General features: G+C 35.2%; 1 protein-coding gene across 6 annotated transcripts in view; it reads right to left on the bottom strand.

The window, feature by feature from the left end:
• Positions 1 to 26679, bottom strand: part of GPD2 (glycerol-3-phosphate dehydrogenase 2) — a 192724-nt gene that overhangs the window by 124144 nt on the left and 41901 nt on the right. For 5 of the 6 annotated variants that reach the window (XM_074303417.1, XM_074303418.1, XM_074303416.1 and 2 more), the window contains exon 2: positions 24279 to 24388. In XM_074303417.1, coding sequence (XP_074159518.1) covers positions 24279 to 24380 — 102 coding nt within the window. In that variant the 5' untranslated portion in view covers positions 24381 to 24388. Of the gene's footprint in view, positions 1 to 24278; positions 24389 to 24803; positions 24824 to 26679 lie in introns of those variants that run through there. The other variant, XM_074303419.1, reaches the window with a different exon arrangement.

The following is a 26679-nucleotide window of genomic DNA, read 5'->3' on the forward strand; positions in this document are numbered from 1 at the left end:
CCTCTCTCTCTCTCTCTCTCTCTCTCTCTCTCTCTCTCTCTCTCTCTCTCTCTCTCTCTCTCTCTCTCTCTCTCTCTCTCTCTCTCTCTCCCTCTCTCCCTCTCTCCCTCTCTCTCCCTCCCTCCCTCTCTCCCTCTCCCTCCCTCTTTCCCTCCCTTCCTCTCCCTCCCTCTTTCCCTCCCTTCCTCTCTCCTTCCCTCCCTCCCTCCCTCCTTCCCCTTTCTCTTACTAGCTACTCTCCATTTTTTGAATCTTCTCATTTATTTCTACCTCCGGGATTCCCTGGCTGCCTTCAAGTCTCAGGTAAAATTCTATTTCTTTGAAAAGTCTTTCCCGGCACCTTTTAATGCTAGTGCCTTCCCTCTAAAATTATCACCAATTTATCATATCTGCATGTTGTTTGTACATAATTATTTGTATACTGTTCTCCTCCATTAGAGGGTGACTCCTTGAAAGCAAAGATTAGGGTTTTCTTTTGTCTTTTTCTGTTTCCCCAGCACCACCTGTGGTCCTTAATACTTACTGACTCACTTTCAGCTCTAAATCTAAATCTAAACTTCATGGTCCAAAAAGAAGTCCACCTATGTGGAAGCAGTACTATTTCCTGAAAACATATAAAGGGTGGAATGAGGATCTTGTCCAAAAACATAAAACTGTGAAGATGACTGGATGACCCAAAGCCAATAAACTCTTCCCATTGATGAAAAATGGCTAATAATTCAATAAATATAGAATAATGGAATGTTGTAGTTAGAAGGGACCTTTCAAAGCAATCTAGTCAAAATTTCTCCTTCTGCTGATGGGAAACTCAGATTCCAAGAGGTAGGCCTAAAGGTGAAAGGAAAAGATAAGTCAAAAATCCAAGTCTCCCTTCTCCTGTATGAAGTTTATAGTCCTGAGTACCTATTCTATTTTAGTAGCTCTGTTTTTTTATTTGTTCATCTGAAATAATCTACTATCCAGAGAGAGTCTTTCTATCATTACTATACATTACCAAAGTGGCTTTAAAAAATAAAAAGCTATAAATGATCCCCCCAAAGTGTACATATAGCTTCAATACCTCTATTCTTTAAAAGACTTTTAAATGTTTTTTTGGAACATAAGAATTTTTAATAAGCAATTAAAACCAAAGTATGACTAACTCAAATCAAAACTGAATGACACAAAGCTTAGCAGCAACAGATTGGGCTTTCACTAGCTGTCCAAAGCTAATCATAGCTCAACCACTGTTCTCACTGTGCAACCTGTGACAGGTCACTGAACCTCTCTGACTTAGCATGTTAGCAATAAAACAACAACATAAAATCATGATAGGCTTTTAGTGAGATACATATCAAGGAAATTACTTGAATATCCTATTTTTACAAAGTGCTAAATAAATGCTAAAATTATAATGAAAATGGTTGGCAACACTTCATAGAACGTCTCTAGCTTTATCTGGGCAAAGTTTCAGTGCTTTTACAAAATATTTCCCTGTGGATGCTTCTCATTCTGTAGAGTTGTTATGAGGGTAATCGTTTTGACTGGCCTTAACCTAAATACAGTATTTGAAATCCCTATCAAGTTAAAGAGACAACCCCAGCAAATTTAGCTTGTGTTGCTGGAAGGAGAGAGACAGTTTTTCCAGGAAACTGCAAGCAAGGTTCTAATCAAGGGATATAAGTGAATGCTATATTCCCTTGGCACAATCTACAAAACTGAAGTCTTAAACAGAAGGGATTCATCTTGCTGTCAGATGAGAAGGGAAAGCCAAGGGAGTCAGGGATTCCATATGCAATCACATGATAGCCTTAGCATCATGAAGAAGGAGCCATGACTACATACTTTATGTGATAAAATAATCTAAGTTTGGAAGGCTGGCCATTTGTAAGAGTCATGACTGTTTGTGAATGGCCAGATGGCTCCTCCACAAGGACAATGAACCAATATGGGGCCATCAGATACAACTTATGCTCTGCAAAGTAGCCAAGTACCTAGAAAATCGGAAAAAAAAATAGGTTGTCTCTCTGAAATCTCTGCTTTGGTGATTTTGAAAACAGGAAAAAAACAGATTTTATACAAGTTCCTTATAATGGGTTCAATATATTGTATTACTTGCTAGCAGAAATAGCTTGGTTGGACATAATATAATACAAAGAATACTTGCTTTAGAATTAAAGGACCTGAGTCTCAAATCTCAACTTTTCTGGGGCCTTGTTTCCTTCCTCTGTAAAACAGAAGGCTTTACTAAAGGATCTCTAAGGTCCTTGCCACATGAAACCCTATAATACTTGAAACTCATATAAATATATATAAAACAAAGTACATAACTATATATATAACTACATATAACTATATATATAAAACTATAATTATATATATTAAACTGTATTGGCTGTGGCATGTTTAAAGACTTCTCTATTTGCATATAGAGTTGTTTTTTTAGTTTTATCTATAAATGATCAGGTATGCCATGTATAACCAATTGACACTTCAGATATGACAAACCATTCCAGTAGCTTTGGCAAGAAAACCTCATATAGGGTCACAAAGAGTTAGACATGACTGAAAAACAACTTTATAGTAAACTGTGCCCTAAAAAAGTTCACAATCTAATGGGGGAAAAACAAGCAAACAAATATGTACAAACAAGCTACATGTAGGGTAAAAAAGAAATATTTTTAAAAAGAAGAGGAGTTGGGAAAGGCTTCCTGTAGAAGATAGGATTTTAGCTGGAATAAACATTCATAAAAAAGAGGGTTTTTTTAATATGAAAAAAATACTTCTGGTATTCTGGAAAAGTCTGGTATTCTAAAATGATTCTTGAATTTAAAGCAGTTTGGGAATTCCAAAGCAAACATATCTCCTGATAATTTCCATTTGCATTAATATCTAGGAAGCTTTCCACCAATTTCAGGCTATGAACTCTTAAAATCACTAAATTTTAATAGAATTTTGAGATTCATAGCTGAACAACTTTATTAAAACTTCATTTCTTAAACCAAAAAGTTAAGGTTATCTATCTATCCCAACAGGATGCCAAAAATGTATCTTCTAATAAGAATAAAAACTTGTAAGCTATGTGTAGAGGAAAAAATAAGAAGAAATACACCCACTGCTTTGAATCATTATACTACAAATCCCCCAGACTAGAAATTGATTGCTTCTTTATATCTGTGTTTGCAGAACCTAACAGTATCAAGATGATAGTAGCGGATGCTTAATACATCCATGTTGACAGATATTGTAATGTCAAGGCAATATAAAGGAAAAAGAACTACGTGTGTTCCCACCTTCTGTCAAGGAGAATAACTTCAGATTGGAAAGGATAGAGAGAAACAAAGTTCATTTAAATAAGTTGGATCTGTTTTCAATATACACCATTACCTTGTTTTCTCATTTTTATTCCTAGAACATAAGCTCATAATGGGTAGAAACTACTTCAATCCTTGTATACTTAGATCCTCAGCACCTAGGACGGTACTTGATAACATTGCATTGATCAATCCCATCCAACTCTTCATAACCATTTGGGGTTTTCTTGGCAAAAATACAAGAGTAGTTTGCCATTTCCTTCTCTAGCCCATTTTACAGATGAGGAAATTGAGGCAAAGAGAGTTAAGTGTCTCAGACCACAATGATTCTTCCTGTCGCAGGCCTGGCACTCTATCCACTGCATCACCTAGTGTAATGTGCTGTTGTCTCCAGAAGCTGCCGATCGCTCTCTGGGAGGAGATCTGCTGTGTCAACTCAAGTCTCTCAGACAGATTCTTCTTCCTGTAGAGAACCGTTGTCTCCAGACAGTTGCCATTAATGCTGGTCCAGAGTAGTGACTTCCCTTCCTGCAGAGAGCTGCCTCACGTCTGGTCTAGAACAGAGACTCTCTATCTCTGGAGTGCTGCCCTCTTTTATCCTCCCAGAGAATGGGCGTGGGATAATGCAAGGGCTTCTGGGAAAAATTACTTCAACCAATGAACTTGCTCCTCCTAAGCATGCAAGCTCCTCCCCAGAAATTCACAAGTAAAACTCCCAGTAAAGGCCAGAACTAGAGAATTGTTAAGTACCGACTTAGCACTTAGTAAGAACCTAATACCTCATTATCTCATTAGCACTTAGTAAGAATCTAACATCTCCCCCTTTCTTTTGATGTATGCTGGTTATCAAGGTTATGAAAAGCCAAGGATTAATTATAATTTTGGAGGATATTACTGAACTTTTAAAAACTGTGAAGGTCATATGTCCTTGTTTTTCTCTGGAAGAAGAATTGGATCCAGATGAATGGGAATTAGTAGGAAAGCAATTAGGTGAACACTACAAATCAAACTCAATTTCCAAAGATACACTTCATACCTACAATTTAATCCAAATGACTTTTAAAATTGTTATTCTAAAGGAAGAGAAGAAGGAGCAAAATGGGGAAGTGACAACTAAACTAGGTGAAAAGGATGAACCAGATAACAATGAAGCATTTCCCATCTCCTCCCTCAATTCCACCTTCAGGGGTAGATGAAGAAGGAGGAGGGGAAGAGACAGAAACACAAACAGAATTGCCTGTGAAGCAGCCTAAGCCTATGACAAGATTAGAAAAAGCATTGGTTAAAGCTAAGAAAGAAGGACAGGATATAAGTGATTTTATACATGCATATCCTGTGATTTAAGAGATTGACTCTGTAGGTCAAAAAAGGAGAAGATATGCACCTTTAGATTTGAATAAAATTAAAGATTTGGAAAAAGGTTGTACCCTTTATGGGGCTACATCTGCTTATGTTAAAATGTTACTAGATGGTTTGTCTTATGAAGTCCTAAACCCCGAATGATTGGAAATCCATAGCAAGGACATGTTTAGAACCTGGACAGAAGTTATTGTGACTTGCAGAGTTTCATGAATTATGTAAAATTCAAGTCAGATGCAATTTGGAAATAGGAGTTAACACACAATTCACTTTTGAGCACTTGGCTGGTGAAGGTCAGTATGGAGAGAATTCAGAACAGATTAATTATCCCATGACAGTGTATGAGCAAATTGCTAAGGCTGCAATAAAAGCTTGGGGTGTCCTCCCTGGACAGAAAGATCGCGGAGAGACTTTCACTAAAATAGAGCAAGGTCCCAATGAACCTTTTGCAGATTTTGTGGGACGTTTGCAAACTGCTGTCAAAAGAACTATTGGAGAAAATGCAGCTACAGAAATAATGACCAGACATCTGGCTAAGGAAAATGCCAATGAGATTTGCAAAAGAATTATATGGGGATTAGACAAAGATGCTCCTTTAGAGGAGATCATAAGACGCTGTGCTACAGTGGGAACAAATGCTTTTTACACCCGGACAATGATGAATGTGGAAAGGCAGGGTCCCTCCTGGCAAGGGCCTTCTAGAGAAACTCGGCGATGTTTTCAATGTGGAAAAATTGGGCATCTAAGAGCTCAGTGTAGGTATGGAGTGTAGCGAGCTGTCGTCTCTAGAAGCTGCTGGATCGCTCTCTGGGAAGAGATCTGCTGTGTCTACTCAAATCTTTCAGACAGATTCTTCTTCCTGTAGTGAACCGTTGTCTCCAGGCAGTTGCTGTTAACTCTTGTCCTTAGAAGTGACTTCCCTTCCTGCAGAGAGCCCCGTCAAGCCTGATGCAATGCAGAGTCTTTCTCTTGAATCCTGGCTCTGAATCTCCTCCAACTCTTATCCTTCTTCAGGCCGATCTGCTCTCTGCGCCCAGTGCTGTCTCTTTTTATCCTCCCAGAGAATGGGCGTGGGATAATGCAAGGGCTTCTGGGAAGAACCACCCCAGCCAATGAGCTTGCCCCCTCTATCAAGTCAACCTGAGTTCTCACCTTGTAATTGTCCAGAAAACCTGAATTCTCACCTTGTCACCATCCAGACAACCTCAGTTCTCACCTAGTAATCCCAACAATGGAGATACAGTGAGAAGACAGGGTGAGAGAAGACCTAAAACTCCATGTCCAAAAGGTCACAAGGGCCTCCACTGGGCCTCTGAATGTAGATTGACCCAGGGAAATGAGAGGCGGGGCCCAGCTTCAGCCCCCCAAGTGGGGAATGATGGCAGCCGAGGTTACATCCAGAGAATTTTAAGACATGATCAATCAGCCAAAAGGCAATCAGATGGAAGAAAGGGATTGAAATTAGGAAAAGTAGAGTTGTGTGCAGTAGAGACTACCGAGATACTCCCTGGAGAAGTGAAATCTGTTCCTGTTGAGCCTATGGATCCTTTGCCTCCAGGCACAGTAGGCTTGACCATTTCACCTTCTGAGAGTGCCTACAAAACAGTGTCCATCCATACACTGATGTGGGAGACTGGAATATGTGTAGCTAATATCCCAGTCACTAACACAGGCAGACAACATGTGATTTATCAACCAGGAGAAATAGTAGCATCAGGCTTATTGTTACATACCCCTAATAAGCAACCTGGTGATAGTCGCCCAGATTCTGACTCCAATGAACAAAATCCAGGAATATATTGGACAGCAGCTGTGACAGCTGACCGATCTATGCTTACTATTTATATAAATGGAATACCATTTGAAGTATTGGTAGACACGGGTGCAGATTGTACAGTTATTAGAGGTGCCATTTGGCCCAGTCACTGGCCAAAGATTAAAGCAGACACCTACATGTCTGGGGTAGGAGGATCAATAGCAGCAGAAGTTAGTGCTAGGCCTTTGAGATGGATATTTGAAGGTGAAACAGGAGTGTTTACTCCTTTTGTGGTTGAAAAAAGTCCCCATCAATCTGTAGGGAAGAGACATTTTACAGCAGATAAGATTACAAATAAGCACTTCTGCTTTTTAGGCAGAGCTGCTGTTGAAGGCCTACCTGCACTTTCACCAGTTCCTATTCAGTGGAAGACTGATTCACCAATGTGGGTAGAACAGTGGCCCTTAAGAAGTGATAAAATTCAGGCCTTATTAGACATAGTGAATGAACAACTTGACCAAGGACACTTGCGGCCTTCTCTAAGTCCTTGGAATTCCCCAGTATTTGTGGTGAAAAAGAAATCTGGAAAATAGAGGATGTTAACTGATCTAAGAAGAATAAATGAACAGATGGAAACTATGTAAAACTCTTCAATCTGGACTTCCATCTCCTACTCAGTTGCCTAGAGAATGGCCCCTATGGGTTATAGACATTAAGGATTGTTTCTATTCTATCCCTCTAGATAAGGAGGATATGAAAAGATTTGCTTTTTCAGTGCCTAGTGTTAGTTTGGCTGAGTCTTATAAAAGATATGAATGGACAGTTTTGCCACAGGGAATGAAAAATAGCCCTACTATGTGCCAAATGTATGTTGCTGCTGCTCTTGCTCCAGTAAGAAAAGCCTTTCCAAAAGTAATATTGTTACATTATATGGATGATATTTTGGGATGTGCACCTGAGGAACAAATGTTAGAAGCATGTCTACAAAAGACTATGGAAACACCAAAATACTACAAACTGCATATATCTACAGAAAAAAATTCAAAGACATGCTCCTTTTCAATATTTAGAATATGAATTATCCTAAGACACTCACAGTACAAAAGCTTTCTTTAAGAACAGAGAAGTTGGACACCTTAAATGATTCCCAAAAATTAATAGGAGATATTCAATGGATGCGTCCAGTGTTAGACCTAACTACCAATCAACTGCAACCTCTATATGACATTTTAAGGGGAGACAGTGCTTTAAATTCACAAGTAAAACTCCCAGTAAAGGCTGGAACTAGAGAATTGTTAAGTACCAACTTAGTACTTAGTAAAAACCTAATATCTCATTATCTCATTAGCACTTAGTAAGAACCTAACAACCTAGCTGCATCATGTGCTCAATTATTGATTGACTGATTATAATTTGGCATTAGCTTTAACCTAAGACTTTTCCAACTGGTCTGTCTTCTGACAACTGATTCAGAAATGATTGCTATATAAGTAACCAGTTGATTCCTAACTGCTAAGGTATGTTAAAGTTCATGTTCTCTAGGGTTAATTGGTGATCAATATACCAAATGCTTCCCAAGTCTTTTTCTTAAAGAAAACACTCACAGAAAATGTATGCTTTATGAGGGCTACTGCTTTTAATTTTTGTCTTTGTAACCCCAGTGATTTATAGATGTGAAGCTTACTGAGATCTACAAATTTTTTTTTCTTCTTTTGTTACTTTATCCTAAGCCATATTTTCCAGCATCTTTCATTATCTTCCCCGCTGCCAAATATTGTCCCAGAGAAAAGGAAGGATGATCAAACCATCTTTTGTTACTCCCTAGGATATAACTTTCAGAATAACTGCAGTCACCTTGGGTTTAACTTTTTGTGGTCTTAATTCAGCCAGTTTTTTACTTAAATGTTATTGACCAGTTAACCAACCCTATCTTTCCAAGTTTGATTAACAAGGGAAGATTACTAGAAATAGTTCCTTCATACACTTTCCATTCTGAAGGGACTTGTATTCCAATGAAATGAGAAATGGAATACAGAATTTGAGAATGGGATTTCCTTCTCACCTCTGTCACATAGAATCTTGGGCATCTTGTGAGGAACATTTTAGATGCTACCTGTCACAGTAAACCTTTCCTGATCCATGTATCTAATACTCTTAGATAAGGAGAACTCTCCTGACTCTGAGATCTTTATTCAGAAATTGCCCTATAATATATTTGATGTTATTCCCTTTCCATTTAATTACTTTCAGTGATAGGAAACAAGGACCTCTATTCTGCTGACTTTTAATAGTGCAGGTATAAATGCCCTGCTTTGTAAGATCATATATTCTATTGTATACATCTTATATGACATAAGGCACATAACATGTTTATAAATAATGACATATCATTATATATGCATACCTGTATCTATACATGGATGTGTATAGATATGTATATACATATTGTATGTGCAAGTATTCCTTTACGGCAAATATTATCTTGTTTTGTATTTGTCTCTCCAATACTTAGCACAGTGTCTGGAGCATAGTAAACATTTAAATGCTTTTTTTATTCATCCATTCATTAGCATATATTCCTAATAATTGCATATAATTATGTAATTTTAATGTTCTCTTGGTTTAGTCAATCCATTAACAATTAAGTGCTTTCTATGTGCCGGACAAACATGGGGTGTACAAAAAAGAAGTGATAACAGTTTCTGTCTTTAAGAAGCTTATATTCAAATGGGGGAGACAACAGGTTCTATTCCAGTGACATAGAACTTATGTAGAATATATGGAAGATAATCTCAGAGCAAGAAAGCCTTGATAGTTGAGAGGATTTAGAAAAGTCTCTTGAAGAAGGTAAGATTTGAATCTAAAAAGTCAGGAAAATTACCTAAAAGTTCCTTTATCTTTATTTTTATCATTCTTCTATTAGCAAGGGATCATAATACTTTAGCTTCTAATTTTTCTACTCTATACAATCCTACCCTATCCTAAGTACCTGTTAAGAAAATAACTAATTCAGAAACATTAAAATATATAAGTGAAAGGTACCATAAAGAAAATTGCATGAATCAATTTTGAACTCATTTGGCTACTAGAGTTATATTTTCCTACACTCTATCAGATTTTCTTAAAATAGGTCATAATTGCATGAAAAGTGTGAATAATTTCCATATTCAGAAGTCATAAAATAGATCTAATATAGCAAATTTTAACTATCTAGGAATAATTACACTACTTGTGACTCCCAATTGTGTTGCTTCATTACCACATTTGGAGTTTTCTTGGCAAAGATATTAGAGTGATTTGCCATTCCTTCTCCAGTTCATTTTATATATGAGGAAACAGAGGTAGTAAACAGGATTAAGTGATCTGCCCACTATTACAAAACTAGTAAGTATCTGAGGCCAGATTTGAGGATGATTATTCCTGACTCCAGGCCTAGCACTCTAACTACTGCACTATCTATACTACAGATACATTTCCAGAACATTAAAACTTTCATAAGGGAAGGAATTAGGAAAAAGCTAGATGATAAAGTGCAAATCATTCAAATAGCCTATCTTTTCTTTCTTTGCTTCTTTCTTCCCTATTGAAAGATTTTTGCATAACAGAAGGAAAGATAAAGAGTGTAACTATTGGCTGAAATATGATTTTAAAATTTTCTGTGGGTTTTATTTATCTATGCTAAATTTCCGTAATTAAGAATTCATTCATATTTTTTGTTTTGTATCTTCAACGTACATCATAGTGACTAGCACATAGTTGGTGCCTAATACTTGTTATTAGTTGATCCATCATTGTGGAAACAGAATGAACTTAAAAGAAGGATAAAGGTCCTTCTATACTTTTTATTTGTGGCTGGTTCAGGAATATTTCTCTCCCACTCTCCCCAAAATAGAATGGAATAAGCCAAATTTCATTATTTCACGAAATGACAAAAATCATTGAAGTCAAAAGATTTAAAAAACTAAAAGAAAATGCAAGTTACCTAATATAAAAATCAAAACACAGAAAAACTGATCAGAGAATTAAGAATATTTAGACTACCTGAAAATTGTAATTTTTAAAAAGCCCACATATTTTAATTTCATAAAAGAAAACTGCTCAGATCTTAGAATCAGATAGCAAAGTAAAAACAGAAATAATTCATCAATTATTTCCTGAAATATCAAAATTAAAACTCTAAAAAAAAATTCATATAGTCAAAATACAGATCTTCTAAGTCAAAGGAAAAAAACTGCAAACTGCCATTAAGCAAAGTTCAATCTCAAGACCCACGTTTAATATCACACAATTTAACAATACCACCATAAGAGATATGAAAGCATGGAAAATGATACTCCAAAAAACAAGAATAACTTACTCAGCAAGACTGAATATAATCCTACAAGGGAAAAAACATACATCTCTAAGAAAGTAGAAGGCTTTCAAGAATTTTTAATGAAGAGATCAAGATGAGTAGAAACTTCACACTAATAACACTAGAGTAAAAAGTAAGCATTCAGTAACGACTTTACAAAAATGAAGTGTTTGCAATTCTAGTAGTAAGAGGGGATTATAAAGAAAGCATCTCCCAAAAAGTGATGTCAAAAGGGTTCATAGATTCAAGAATGATATAAAGAGCTTATTTTCATCACATTGTAATATCTTCAAAGAAAGGAAATCAGAGGGTAAAAATACACTAGGAAGAAAAAGGGAAAAATGAAAGGAGAGGAATTTATTATCTCACATAATTAAGGGATGCAAATAGAAGTTCTATATAAAAATGAGGAAGGAAACATCACATGAAAGTCATTCTAGACTGATGTAGAATATGAAGACAGAAAAACAATTCTATCATCAACCATGATTCCAGAGGATCATTGATTTAAAATGTTAGCCCCTATTTCTTAAAACATTATAGATAAAATATGCAGAAACATAATTTTTAAATATGGATACATTTTGTTTGATTATATATATTTGATGAAGGAATTCCTTTTATAGTTTGGAATAGATGCTTGATAACTAAGATAAAAGCAGAATTTAACATAAAAAATTTAAATGAAGGGGTAATTCCCATAGCAAAGGGAAGAGTTCTCCTCCTATCTTAAGCTTTCACTCCTATTGAAGCTAAGCAATGCTGGATCTCAAAGTCTACTTTGTCTTAAAGAAGGAAATGTAAGGAACAAATCAATTAAAATTAATTTCTTAAGCCTCAGCTATGCACTAAGCACAGGTTTTAGGTGTTAGGGTTACCAAAAAAAAAATTTTAACAGTTCATGTCCTCATAAAACTTAAAATCTTTTGAGGGAGGTTACATATATATAAGTAATTTACACACACACAAACACACACACATTTTTATGTATACACATATACATATGCACAAAATAAAAGCAAGGTAATTTCAGGAACAAAGTTCAAACACCTGGGAGAGCAAAAAAGAACTCCCATAACTCTGGGAACTTCCAGAGTTCCCCAATATCTGCAGTCTTCTACAAGAGGCATCTTTAAATAATAGAATCTTGTTATTTGAACCTAAAGGCAAAAGGGAGCAATAGAATTTACTGAGCAGGCAAGTTGTCCAACAAGCTCTTTAAAAGTACCAGTTTTTAAAATATACAGTAGACAGATTAGATAGGAGACACAACAATTAGAAGACTATTGCAATAGTCCAGGCAAGAAGTGATGAGGCTCTGAACTACAATGGGGACCTATGTGAATAGTACAAAGGAGACAAATTCCAAAAATGTTGAAAAGGAAGAATTAACAATATTTATTAATGAATATCCGGAGTAAAGAAATCCAGGACAACTTAAAAAGTAATATGAAAATATGTTTAAAATGATTGTACATCTATAACCTATGTCAGATTGCTTGCTGTCTTGGGGAAGGAAGAGGGAAGAAAAAAAAATTTGGAACTAAAAATCTTACAAAAATAAATGCTTACAAAAATGAATTGGAAAAATAATGAAAATTTTAAAAATAATAAAAGCTCTTAAAGTTTCTGAATTTCAAAGAATTAACTTACTAAAGGCAATCCAGCTTTTCTAGGACCATTAACAATAACCAGAAAATGCTTTCCCTGATTTTACTCTTATTCTCCGTGTAAACTTTTTTCAGCATTTATCTAACTGGGTTAAACCTTCCTAAAGGTCAATGAGAATCTCCTCTACCTGATGAGGAAGTTCACTTGCCATTTCATCTTTTCCCTGGAGGCTCTGAATCCTCCACACATAGCTCTTCCAACATACACACTTTGACCACAAGAACCATTAACTCATTACAATTCAATTAATCCAATTATCACCAACTGTTGGTATTCAAGTTGTTAAGGTGCTTGCTGCAGGTTCAGAATTGGAATTAAAGGAGATACTAGTAGCCCATCTAACAGTTAACTAGAGGTTTATCTATCCACATCATGACAAGGAGCAATTAATGATCAAGGAAGGAGCCCTAATTTTAATGAATGAAAATCCCCCTGTCTCTGTGTAGCCATATTTCTGTCATGATCAATCTTGAAGAAAAAAGCAGCTCCTACCTCCTCATGGGCTGGCTTTTGTACATGGGTCACCAGGAAGCTACATTAGTAATCTAAGTCCTAGTCATTGAAACAATTAAGTCTTGAGAACAATTCCAATGGCTTTTAACAAAAACTGTAACTTCAAGCCTAACTTCAAAGGCAGAATCTGTTCATATCAGCTTTCAAGAGCAGATTATTACATTTTCAGTGTGAGCATTTACACCTCATAAATCAACAAATTCTACAAATGAAGGCTTGATTTATTGGGTTGTTTCATTGTCTAGACTTTAAAAAGTAATAGGGAAATTGTTAATAATGCAAATTAAACATAAGAGTATGTTAAATATTTGCCAGCACACCACTATAGTAAAGTCAAGTCATTTGGGACTTTCTAAATTATGGATCCCACAGTCTTCTGAGAGGCCTCTGAGTGTCTTGATATCCTCTTTCCCCCTAGTAACCAAACAAAATGTTTCATTTGGCTAAAAAGTAACATTAATTATAGTCATTTAGGTGAACTTCTCACCATTCATCCCTAATTGCCATGCAATCAGGGTATGTGTGTGTGTGTGTGTGTGTGTGTGTGTGTGTGTGTGTATGTGTGTGTGTGTGTGTGTGTGTGTGTGTATGATTAAATAGGTGTCAGATTAATTTGATTTTAAGTGTCGTTTTAAACATAAAATATCATTCACCAAGTGTCCAATTGTCATATAATAGCAATGTCATCTAATTATACCTTTGAAAAAGTTAAAGGGAACACTTGTAGCACTGACTCATAACTTTGTAATCAACTAATGAAGGGATATATATATACCAATATATCCCATAAACTTGCACATCCAGATGGAGGCTATTGGTGGTAATAGCTGTTCACTGTATCATATAAGGAAATGTCTACAAGAGAGATTCAGTGGAATGTTAGACTGGGAAAAAAGATGAAATGGACTTAAGAAAAGTTGCAAAGGTAAATGAAGTATGGAATCAGAGTGTAAAAAGAAAGATTAGTTTTGAAGTTTGTAGGCTTTAATCAAAATCTACTGGCAGAAAAAAAAAAGGTTTAAGCAAGTAGAAATAAGAGGAAAACCAGAGAAATCTGAAAGAAAGGTAAAGTCCCTTTGCAATGACTATGAAAAGGATAATGTGAAGCAAAGATTTGGAGTTTCGAGAAAAGTTTTGAGAAGACTGTTTTATCCTCACTGAAATAAATAAGGAGGACATGTGAAACTTTTGGAGAGATGTCGATTTCAGACAACATTGAATCAAATTATAATACTTACTAAATGGAAAATAGTAGCACATTATATATGTCATATTATATATATCATATAGTAATAGGATGAATTTAAAACTAGAAAAGATAAATAAAATATAGCCTTCTATGTACTTATATGTGTTAACTGTTAATAGTTATTATTAATATGGTTATATGTTAACAAGAAAAAGCAATAACAGTTTAGAAGTAAGTTGTGATTAATAAAACTTGATTAAGAAATTTTGCTATTTGACGTAATATCTCTTGATACTATAATATATTGTTTTGAGTTTTGATTTCAGGTATGATTATCTGAATTGTCATTAAACCAAAAGTATACCATTCAAGGAGGAAAGCCAGGTGCTGCTCAAAAGAAATGCAATGTGAGAACTGCTAAAAGTGGATGTTTATGCCTGGGAAAGTTTGAAGAGATGACCATGAAGAGAAAGGATAAACTCCTCTTGACTTAGTTTATCCCACTGTGCTATCTCCTTTATGAATATGAAAATTTCCATCTTTTTAGTTTTGACCCTGCTTATGATAGCCTGTAAATAAAGTGGAACTTTGCTGAATAATCAGCTGTTAACTTTAAGTTTTACCTGGAATCAAATAGATATAGGGAGTTTTTCCCCAGCTATGCTTATGTCAAGTCAGTCTGTGCCCTTGAAAGAACAATCTTGATATTGTTATAAATGTTTTTCACTGTTATAAACATTATTTTCATAGCAAATTTCCATAACTGGACAAGTGAATTATAGAAATTTTTGTCACTGCAATACTAAATAATGAATATGTTAATACTAAAACAATTCTTGACTCAGTATAGTTGGATGCAAGTATGAAAGCTTTTATTGTTTTCAATATGAATTTGTGATTAATTTCCTATCCTAAGCAACTAGGCAAATGGGTTTTTTTAATTTACCAAACCTTTGCTAATGGTTACAATTCATGTATAAGATTACAATTCATGTATAAGATTAGGCTATTTCCTCTAAGAATTAGGAGATTGTTTGAAGATATATATACTTATACATAATTTTCTTCCAAATGTTTCTAATGGGAAATATGACTTTGAGTATGTTTTAGTAATAAGTTCTCAAAATTGGATAAAGGATTTTGCATGTAAGATTGCATGAATGATTGTAAAGAAAATTTTAAATCATGGTTTATTTTTTTCCTACCTTGACATCTCTTTCTGACAATATTATGGAAACATTTAATAAGTCCTGCCCTCATAAAGCCTTTTTAAGAGTCTTCATTCTGTTGATGGCACTAGCTGTATCAGGTACAAGGTTCAAGTAAAGATATGAAAGAGCAAGCAGTATAAAATTCTTGAAAGTTTCAGATGAATTGCAGGTTCCTAATTTGATGGTCTTCTTATAGCTCTGATGTTAATGAGATTAGCTTGAGAAAATTTGGTCTAGTTTTTCATCACATGAATTAGTTACTGGAAAACCAAATTTAGGAGACTGTACTAAATTATATGTAATCTTATTACTGGCAGATTTAAGCAGCACTGCTTAGGAAATCTTAAGCAGTAGATCCACTGGAAGGAATCCCCTCCAGAGCTGCTCTGAGAACTAGGTCTATTTCATAATTACTAAGCTTTCCAGGGACCAGGTAACTAAATAGGACAATTAGGACTTAAAATGAAATGTTCTGATTAAATGGATGTTAAACAGATTTGATGTTATTTAATACTGATGAGCATTATTATAGTATTTTGGCTTTAATATTTCATAGTATTCAAAAAAACACTATGTGCCTGAAAGAGGGATAAGCCATAATTTGTTGTATTTATTATTTGGGGATTAGGGTCATTTTTTTCCTGCAATTTTTGGTCAACTAAAAGTCTGTCTTCAATGTTAATAATCTTTCTTTAAAGCAATTCTATTAAGCTCTAAATTAGATAGTAAGGAGGACAGGATGGCACTATGTAACTATTTTAATTAATTTCCTTTGAAATAGCCCAGCTTTCCGCTCTTGGCAATATGACAATATTGGGTTCCAACCCAAAAGATAGGATTATAGATTATTATTTATCATTGTTTAATATTGTTTGAATCTAACTTTATGAAGCTAAAAAAATTGCCTAACCCAAAAAGCTTATTGTATAGCTAAGAAATGCTCCAGGGAAGCCAAATGTTTGTAAAGAATCCTTACATCATACAGTGCTCTTTGGATCCCCTTAGATCTTTTCTGGATTAATCTGCCCAAAGCTTGTGTTTTTGAGTTCCCCAAAACAGATTGACATCTCAAACTGCTCTGTAATGGGCCAGAATTCTGTAGAAATGTACTTGAAACAAGGATTCTTACAATAAGGTAGTAAACTCAATGGAATTGATAAGACAATGGTTATCTAGTTTAGCATGTGAGTTCTCTACTTCAGTATGATTGATTTAATCTTACTACAACAAATAATGGTTCCCTAGTGATATGATTGGCTTATACTCACTATGATGAATTGATTTAATTGACTAGAGTATATAAACTGGGGACAAACTCAGCCACAGGACAGAAGACTTGACCAGCCTTATGATGGCTCTCCTGCCTTCATCATTTCTCCACTGAGACCAAGGCTCATCTGAAGGTTCCCCAGAAAGCTAGCCTGGCCCCAGGCAAAGGAGTCAATAAAGACTTTGGACTTTATCCCTGACTATTCTCCTGATGATTATTCTGCTGAGACCAAGGCTAGTTCCAAAGCCCTCCAGAAAGCTAGCCTGGACATTACACCGCCCTTGTCTAGGAGACTGCATCTTGCCTAAGTGAAGCTTATCAGAAAAACATTCTTGTCTGAACTAGTATAAAGTTCCATTTAATCTCACAAAGATTCTCCCTCCCTTTCTTTCTCTCCCCCCCCTTGATCTAGTAAATTTATTTCAGATTTTGGGAATTGTACTCCCAAGGAAAGAAAGAAAGAAAGAAAGAAAGAAAGAAAGAAAGAAAGAAAGAAAGAAAGAAAGAAAGAAAGAAAGAAAGAAAGAAAGAAAGAAAGAAAGAAAGAAAGAAAGAAAGAAAGAAAGAAAGAAAGAAAGAAAGAAAGAAAAAAAGAAAGAAAGAAAGAAAGAAAGAAAGAAAGAAAGAAAGAAAGAAAGAAAGAGAGAAAGAAAGAAAGAAAGAAAGAAAAAAGAGAAACACGCACACCTCACTTGAAAATTTCTCTCAAATGCAGATTATATATCCCTTACCCACTCTAAAGTTGCTATCTATTCCATTTTCCTTAGTCTTTTATCAACTCACAATCTAGTCAAGGCCACCTTAGTCAATATTCTTCTCAAGAATTATTTATCTTTCTTTTTCTATTTTTTTATTTTATACTTAAATAAATTTCTAAATTTTAAATAAATAAAATTTGAAAAATATATTAAAATTTTAAATGAAAAAAAATTTAAGGACTTCTGCATATTTCTCTTTCCCTTCTCTTCCAATCCTTGTTTCATTACCTCAGGAAAATCCATCTCCTGCTCTAAATTCCATTTCAATCTCCCAAACAACCCTAATCATTCTCTGACAAATATAAAAGTAGGGCTAAAGATAAATCTGAATCAAAGAAAAAGCAAAAGTACTGAAATAAAATTAGACCTAAGAAGCAGAGCTAGCTATCAAATTCTAAAGCCCTTGACAGAATCTAGAAGACCTCTTAAGACTCTACAAAAGTTTCCATCTACCAGCCTCTCTAATTAAACCTGCTTCTCCTTAAGCTCCAGCATTCAAAATAAAATAATGTACCTTTTTCTATTTTAGTCAGCAGCATTAGGACAATATCATTTCTTCCATTTCTGATATCATATGTCAAATAGTTTGGCTAAATTGTAGGATGACAGTTCTAGATCTGAAAGAGACCCCAAAGAATAATCTAATGCAATCTTCTCATTTTACAGATGAAAGGACTGAGGTAGAGAGGTGGGAAGAACTTGCCTAAGATTACACTGATAAATATTGTATATTAACCTAAAAGTTTAGATGTATTTAGTTCTACTTAATAGCTGACACCTTTTGGAACACTACCTTCAAAACCTTTGAACATATCAGCCTTCCAATTCAATTGCAATTGCCATGACCTTTGCTTCATGCTATTTAAGCCACTTACAAAGATGATCACACTTGAGAGCTTAATCATTCAAACCTGTTCCCTTTCCAATACCTTGATCTCTGAAACTCCCCTATTTGACCATAATCTCTGTCCCTGCACTAATTATAGAACTTCACTCAGCTCCACTAAGCTCATTCTTGTATCCTCACCATACCTTCTGGTTTCCCAATACCTTGATTTTTTTTGTTTTCTAAATCACCAAATCCTGTTCTGGTCTCATTCCCATTGTTCATTCTTGACCATCTTGTAGTTAAACATTTTCTATCCTTGAATAGCTCACTCTCCTCTTCCTTTTTAATAGTTACAATCTGGTGACTTCCACAGTTGGTGACCACAACCATGCATTATCTCTGCTCTTCTGGAGGACTGGGTAACCCAGAAATTTATCTTATCTAACCTCATTGTGGTATTGGCAATGTTTTTATTAACCTCAAAATGAACTTGAACACCATGGCTTTTTCAAATTTACTTTCGTGCCCCAAATGCTACCTTAATCCCCATCTTTCCCTCAGCAGATGATCCGTCTACCACTACATTATACTCTCTCAGTGATCTATTATATACCCATGAGCTTATTTGTTATTCTTACTTAAATGATTCCTGAATCTATGTGGCTTACTTTAATCTATTACTTAAATTCTAATCCCAAAATCCTATGTGTATATATATATATATATATATATATATATATATATCGCAAGTTTGAGGTTCCATAGTCACCTTAAAAAACTAACATATCCAAAACCACCACCCTCCAAAGTCACTACCACAAACTTCATTTCTGTTGAAGGCACCACCATCCTCCCAGTCACCCAGAATTGTAACCCTAAAGTTATCCTTGATTGATTGTTCCTTCTCCTTTATTCCCAATTCCATAGTAAGTCCTATCAATTTTGCTTCTACGTTTCACTATTTCTAATACCAGTCTTCAAGTCCTCATTCCCATAAATGCTATCCTAAATTAGGTCATCATTACCTCAAGCTGGAGCTATTGTAATGGTCCTCAAACATCCAAAGTGTCTCCCACTTCCCCAATCCACGTTTTTTTCTCTTCCTTTCTTTCTTTTTTTTTTTTTTTTTTTTTTTTTTTTGTTGTTGTTGTTGTTGTTGTTGTTGAGGCAACTGGGGTTAAGTGACTTGTCCAGGGTCACACACCTACGAAGTGTTAAGTGTCTGAGGCCAAATTTGAACTCAGGTCCTCCTGACTTCAGGGCTTTTTATACAGATGCCAAAAAAATAAAAAATAAAAAATAAAAAATCCTAAGGCATATGTCTGACAATGGCATCTCTTATAGAAAAACTTTCAATGACTTCCTACTGTCTCTAGAATAAAGTAGTCCTTAAGTCCTCTAGGATAAAAGCACTCCTCTACCAGGTATTGAAGACCTTTGGCAATCTGGTAATGTTTTGAAGTTTGTTTTGCATTATTGCTCTTTTGTGAGCCACTTTTCTCACAAACTAGAAAACCAAAGGCTTTCCTAACATGAATTTCTATTTCTTGTCCCTGCACATCCAGGAGCCATTCCTGCAGCTGGCATGTTATTCTTCCTCATCTCTTCTCACTGAAAACATTCTCTTCCGCTAAGGCACAGATTAGTCATCCCCTTCCTTGGTTGTTGTAGTCCTACAGGAGTTGATGCCCTGACATGCATATTAATCCTATCAAGGAGATGATGCTATGACATGTAAGTGAACTGGATTTAAGTGAGAGAGGTTGTACAAGGTCATTTGTTTCACTTTCCTCTACTGATCCATCTGAGTCAGTGGCCAGATAGATCAGGATGACTAGAGATAGCCCTGGATGCAGTGGGCTTGGCCTTTTTAAGATAAGGTCTTCAGCAAGTCTCAGTTTGACAGAGGCTGCACCCATTCAGTGATTAAGGCTAGGTAATAATTGAAGCAGAGTATCTCCTGTTTTACCCAGTCAAAAAGAAAAAAAAAAAAAAATCTAAATAAAGCTGGGTTTCTGGCCAAAGCAGAAATGATTGCTATTTACAGTCAATGTGAGTCGATCAGGACCTAAATAATGACCAAAATGAGTCTTGGCCAGAGAACTATAGATAAATGAGAATCGGAGTGGTTTTGGTTTAAGGCATGATCTTTAAAGAAATCTAGGAGGAAGAGATTCAAAAGAATGGGGGAGGGGTGAAGCTTTTAAGAGCACCTGTAGGAGGTATGAATCCCTCACTTTTCCTAATTCCCTACTCTCTTCCCTCCCCAGGGGAAAAAAAAAAAAAGATATTCTTTCCTCCTTAATTTTTAGATCCTTTGATAGATCTCTCTTCTTTTGCCCCTACATGTCTTACATCTTGTAATATGCTTAATCTTTTTTAAATGTCATACATTACTCCACCTCGGCTGTACACCAAGCACCTAGCACATAACTTGAACATGTTATTACGTGCTTATTCAATTTGTTGAATCACTATTCTGGGATAACCAATAGCATACTGAATACAATCATTCCCATATCAGGTCAGAAAGAGACAAAAGGGCCAGAATCCCAAGAAGACATGCAAGGACTGGATCACAGAACAGAACATTCAAAGTCAAATTTAGCAATGACTAACTTTTTCTTAAAGTAGGGAATAACTTTCTCAAAAGTCAGTTCAGAAAACAGGAAAAAAATAAAGCTATTTTTGCTGAACATACGTGAAAGATTATATGATTATCACAAAATACAGGATTTGTTTTCTTCTACCATCAACATGTGGTATGATGAAAACATGCCTGAGTAAATTAGCCTTAGCTTCTACAATGTGTAGCATGTGGGGGCAAATGTTTTCATGGATCTTGAAGGCAGAAAGGTCTTTGCCCCAGTCCACATCTGATTGGCAGCGACATGCTGAGAAAGGACTAAGGGATGCCCATGGCGAGTTTGTATCAATAGCAAAAGTGGCTTGTCCTCTTTTGTGTCAAGCCCTTTGGCTAAGTTCCATCCCGTATCCAAATTGTGCATTTATAGGAATAGCTGAAAGGGACATAAATCATCACAAAGAAATGCCCTTTTACGTGATAGTTAAATGACTTTTTGGCCATTCTTTTTTTTTTTTCCAAATGAGCCCATCAACTCATGGATATGAATTATCTGCATCTGTTGCTATATTGTCTATTTTATTACTTAGATATACTGCTTATCTACCTTTGGAATTAAAGATTCTTTGAGAAATAAAGCATCTTCTACCTCCCTCCCCCAAAATAAAAGGAAACAGAAAAAACAAACAAACAAACAAACAAACCTGGTTTGGTTTTTATTTGGGGAGGAGGTTCATTTTTTTTAACATTCTGACTTAGAAAGATGTTTTTAATTTATTTTACTCTTCTACACATATCCTATTTAAAGACATCATGATTGAAATCCAGCAATGCAAAATGTAAAACAGTATTTTTTCCAAGTACACTGCAAGTTCAGAAGAAAGTAGAGTGCACTTGGTGTGTTTAGATATGTATACTGTGTACAGATTTAGTACTAGTTCATGATACTAGATATCATGACCTTTGGCAATGGAATTTTCTTTTTTTCTCTTTTTTTTTTTTTTTTTTTTTTGTTTTGTTTTGTTTTGTTTTGTTTTCCTGAGGTTGGGGTTAAGTAACTTGCCCAGGGTCACATAGCTAGGAAGTGTTAAGTGTCTGAGACCAGATTTGAACTCCTGAATTCAAGGCTGGTGCTCTATCCACTGCGCCACCTAGCTGCCCCAGCAATGGCATTTTCAAGTATCATTTCAGCTATCACCAGTAAGAAATAAACTAACCCCATAGTCCCCACATCCCTAAGAGGGCACTAATTTTTTTTAAATAACTAGAAATGGAATGGCATAGCATCTTTTCATTCCTACTTTTAAGGAAGGTGATATTTAAAAAAGAAACAATGCATCAATCAAGGTCAGGATTGGCGAGGGCAGTAAGGTTGCTAGGAAAAAACTCATTTGGGGATCTGCTTATAAAGTTCAAAATTTAAACCACCACAAACACCATACACATTTTGGAATCACATGGACCAACCTGTAAAGGATCCAAAGTCAGATATTCAATAATATATAACCAACCAGTTAAGGGATTTTTAAACAAGTAAGTATTCACGTTTTAGCAGCATGCTACCATGGTCCAACATGGACTAGGGCACAGTTATAAACCATGTCATGAACTCCTTTAGCAATTTGGTGAAACCTAGGAACTCCTCATAATCATATTTTTAAATGCATAAATAAAACTTATGATTACAAAGGAAAATAATTCTGCTGAAATACAGTTAGCAAAAAAAGAACCTCTGCTATAAAGGCAAAAGAACAAGAAATATGGTCAAGCAGACCTATAGTCAAATCACTTAATATCACCAAGACTCAGTTTCCTCAGTTGTACCTATCCCAAAAGATTGTTTTGATTTTGAATACATTTGCTGAATAATTTTAAATGAAAAAATATAATTTTCAAAAAGTGCTTTGCAAATCTTAAAGTTTTGCTTTATAAATAACAATTATGATTCGAGAGATAAAGTATGGACTAGTGGAAAAACCATAAGATAAGGGAAGTCAGAAAGTTGGGTATGGATCCTGCCATTGATTGTTACTAGTTCCATAGCCACAAGAAAAAAAAAAAAAGTCATTGATCTTCAGACTTCAATTTCCTCAAGTGTAGAGTGGCTTTAATAATAATGCCTACAAAAATGGTACTTCTCAGATTTGTCATGATAATTTATGTAAAAGTGCTTTGCAAACCTTAACCATCTAAATAAATATCAGCTATTATTCTCATAATTACTGCTCTTCAGGACTAAGGATTATAAGCAGCTTGTATGACTGCATTACATAGTATCATCAAGAAACAAAAACTTACACAGTAGTCCTAAGATAAAGGGTTCCCATGTGACAGAACTCAAAGGCTAAAAGCACAAAAGACAGTATCAAATAGTTCATCTTTAACATGACTAACCCTCCAAAAAGATAGTGCACAAAGAGCCAGTGGGGGTTATTTTTGCCTCAGCCTCCAAAATCAAGTTGTTTCAGTTGACTCTGACGGTGGGAAAATGTAATACTGGACTTCAAAACTTTAAGACCAGGCATTCAGGGGAAGCTAGGTAGTGCAATAAATAGAGCGATAGAGCACCAGCCCAGAAGTCAGGAGGATCTGAGTTCAAATTTGACATCAGACACTTAACACTTCCTAGATGTATGACTCTGGGCAAGTCACTTAACCCCAAACTGCCTCAGCAAAAAAATAAAAAATAAGAAAAAAGACCAGGCATTCAACTGACATCAGAACAGGGAGGAAAGTCTAGCACTAGCTCTTAGAGGAATATAAGGTAAAGCAGTGAAATAGTCAGGCTTAATTAATTAATAATCATTTGCCCTAAAACTGGAGATAACAAAAGGTTAATCTCTTCCAGATTTTGTATTATGAGCTTTACTGACATATTTTTGAGCTAGCAAAAGAGCAGATTCGTAGCAAAAACCAGTAACAGCAACAATTTTAAAAGCAAAAACAATACAGGAAAATCTTTATAATTTTCATGCCCTCCAGAAGCTGCTTCTATCTGTATACAATCAAAAATAGAACAAACAGGGACCTTTTAAAGAAAAGGAGATCAGGCTTATAAATATGGCTTTTAAGTACCCTTTATTTTCCCAACATAGTCCCTTTTCACAAAGTCAAATACATGGAAGATAAGCATTTGTGTGAACTACACAATAAAATACCTAAAAGAAAAATTCCTGGAACTTCTAAATGAAGAGGTCTTTTAAAGCAAGAAAGTCCAAACAAAACCTCAATGGTAAAATGTTTTCTGCTAATGACTTTCATATCTTTAGGGGGGAAAAGGCACCTATCTTTAGATATCTCTTCATATCTTTAGGGAAAAAAAAGACCTGAAGCACCATTAATACAGTACTCTAAATCAATGCTTCCAAATCAAACTGAGAAGCCCTTGACAGTAATTTCTAAACAAACCCATTAGCTTACACACTCCCCATATACAGTACTTCAACGGTCTTAAGTTTCATATTTTAATCAGCAAATGTATAATTACTTACTTGCTTCCTTCTGTACTGAGCAAACTGAGAGAGGCCTAGCACAGTGGCAAGTGCACCTCCTCCAACCAGGGCTGTCCCTTTGATAGCTTTTTGAAATGCCATTTCTTAATCTATTAAACGTAAGAGAAAGAAACAAGAATAAAGTTAATTTTAACCAGAAAAATCCAAAAAAGAAACAATTGTGAAAAACAGAAATTATTTCACAATAGAAGGAAAAAAGTATAAAATGAAAAAGGTAGAACTAACAGCATAATCAAATATAAAATGTAATTCAAAATAGCTTCAACCATGAGTCTAACTCTTAAAACACACATACACACACACACACGCGCGCATACACATACATATAACATGCATATATAATTAATTTATCTAGCCTAACTGTCCCATGACTCAAAACTGATGAAGTCATTTTAATTTGACATTATAATTATATCCTATCCTTCAGAATTTTCCATTTTATTCCCTTTTCCAATAGGAAACTTAACAAATCTCTGTTGTCACTTAACTAAACAAAAATCTTACAGCTTCTTCTCTGGCAAACTTCTGAGCAAGTTCCCATTTAAGTGTCCTGACTACTCCAGCAGAGTCACACACATTAAGCTTATATTCCCTGAGTGAAACTAAGAAAGATCAAAAACTGAAAGGAAAGGGGTGGAGGCCAAGGAAAGAATTCCTTGATCCTCCCAAAGAGTGACAAACATTACAATATGGTAGTTCCGGTAGGCAGACAACTAGACAGTTTTTTATTGCAGTATGAATTGGTTACTTGATTTTAGAAGAGGAATAGTTTTAAGGAAATTATCTTTCACTTAATTAAAATTTATTTCTTCCTGACTATATCTTTCTGAAAATTATATTGTATATTTTGAGTTTAAGCTCATTAAGTCACCTTTTTTTCTAATTAAAAATCTTTCTGCTTTGGGATAACTACATTTACATAGCTTTTAGTTTGCTCCTTAGTAATTTAAATACATAAAAAATGTGTGTATATATGTATGTGTATTTAGATATAGATATGCATTATCTATCTCTCATACCAGCACTCTAATAGCTACCTGTATCTTGGGGAAACTATTTCACTTCTCAAGCCTTAATTTTCTTTATCTTGAAAATGCATGAGGATTGAACTAGATGATCTCTAAGATAACCTTTTGGCTCTAAATCTATGCTCCTTCTAAAATTAAATACACAAATGAAAAGGAAAAAATCCTCAAATGTAATTTTTGCCAAATAGCCTTTCTATCTTCTTTCCACTATACCTCCTTAACACTGCCTTGCACATTGCAGACTTGTAATAAGTATTTATTGTTGCTCAGAAGATCATAAATTCAATTACTAAAAGTATTAAGAGATCTTAGAAATTTGTTACTGCAAGTTCCATAATAAAGAGATTCCATAACAATGGCACCTGGCACACCCATTTCTCAGAGTCCACTTTAGATATTCCCCAGGAAATAGCACCAAGATCACAGATCTAAGAGAGGAAGAGTCTCTAAAAGAGAATCACCTATTTCAAGCCCTTCATTTTACAAATGAGAAAATGAGGCCCACAGAAATAAATTCCCCCATCACAGCAAATCCAAGATTCAAATTCAATTCCCCAAGTCTCTTACCACTGGACCATTGGGCTTGAACCATATATCTTGTACCTTACAGGGACCTCACATCTGAATTGATAAATATATGGCACACAAATAATTTCACTTTCAGTACGGAAAGTGCCATCCCTACCTAATACATGGAATACTTTGGGGAATACAGAGTGTGCTCAGGTGTTTTACCTGTCTTCCCCCTTTTTACACTGAATGTTATATAATTTTTAAAATTTTATTTGCATACACAATGGATAAACACAGTATGATTATTTAAAAAAAAACTGTGCTAAGGGAAAATAACTTTTGAATTCGTTGGATTTTATATTTAAAAAGATAACAATGCTTCATGTCTTTAAAACTGCATTTCAGCTTTTCCCCTCATCCCTCTGGAAACTGCCTCAGACAAAAGCATAACTACTTCCTGGCATTCCATTTTAAATTGAGAGTTTTGTGTATTTGGAAAGATGTTCTCAAGAAGAAACAGCTCATAAGACATCTCTCATATATGCCTTCAGGGAGTATTCTTCTTCACCATCTGTTTATATACCAAACATATCCCCTTTCCCACTCCCCAAATTCAGGAAGAATGGCCAGATTTACTAAGTACCAATATTAATCAGTGAACTAATATAAACCTATCACCCAAAGCTAGTCTACCATGAAGACCCCCTTTTGGGAAGCTCACACCTTACTTGGGTCTTTACAGAAACCCATCCTGCTTTGACAAAACCCTTTGAGTACCCAGGTCCCTTCCCAAGAACCTATTTCTAACAAAGATACCAGCCTATTCTACTTCATTAACC

The sequence above is a fragment of the Sminthopsis crassicaudata genome, chromosome 3 (assembly GCF_048593235.1).
Source record: "Sminthopsis crassicaudata isolate SCR6 chromosome 3, ASM4859323v1, whole genome shotgun sequence".
Classification (NCBI taxonomy): domain Eukaryota; kingdom Metazoa; phylum Chordata; class Mammalia; order Dasyuromorphia; family Dasyuridae; genus Sminthopsis; species Sminthopsis crassicaudata.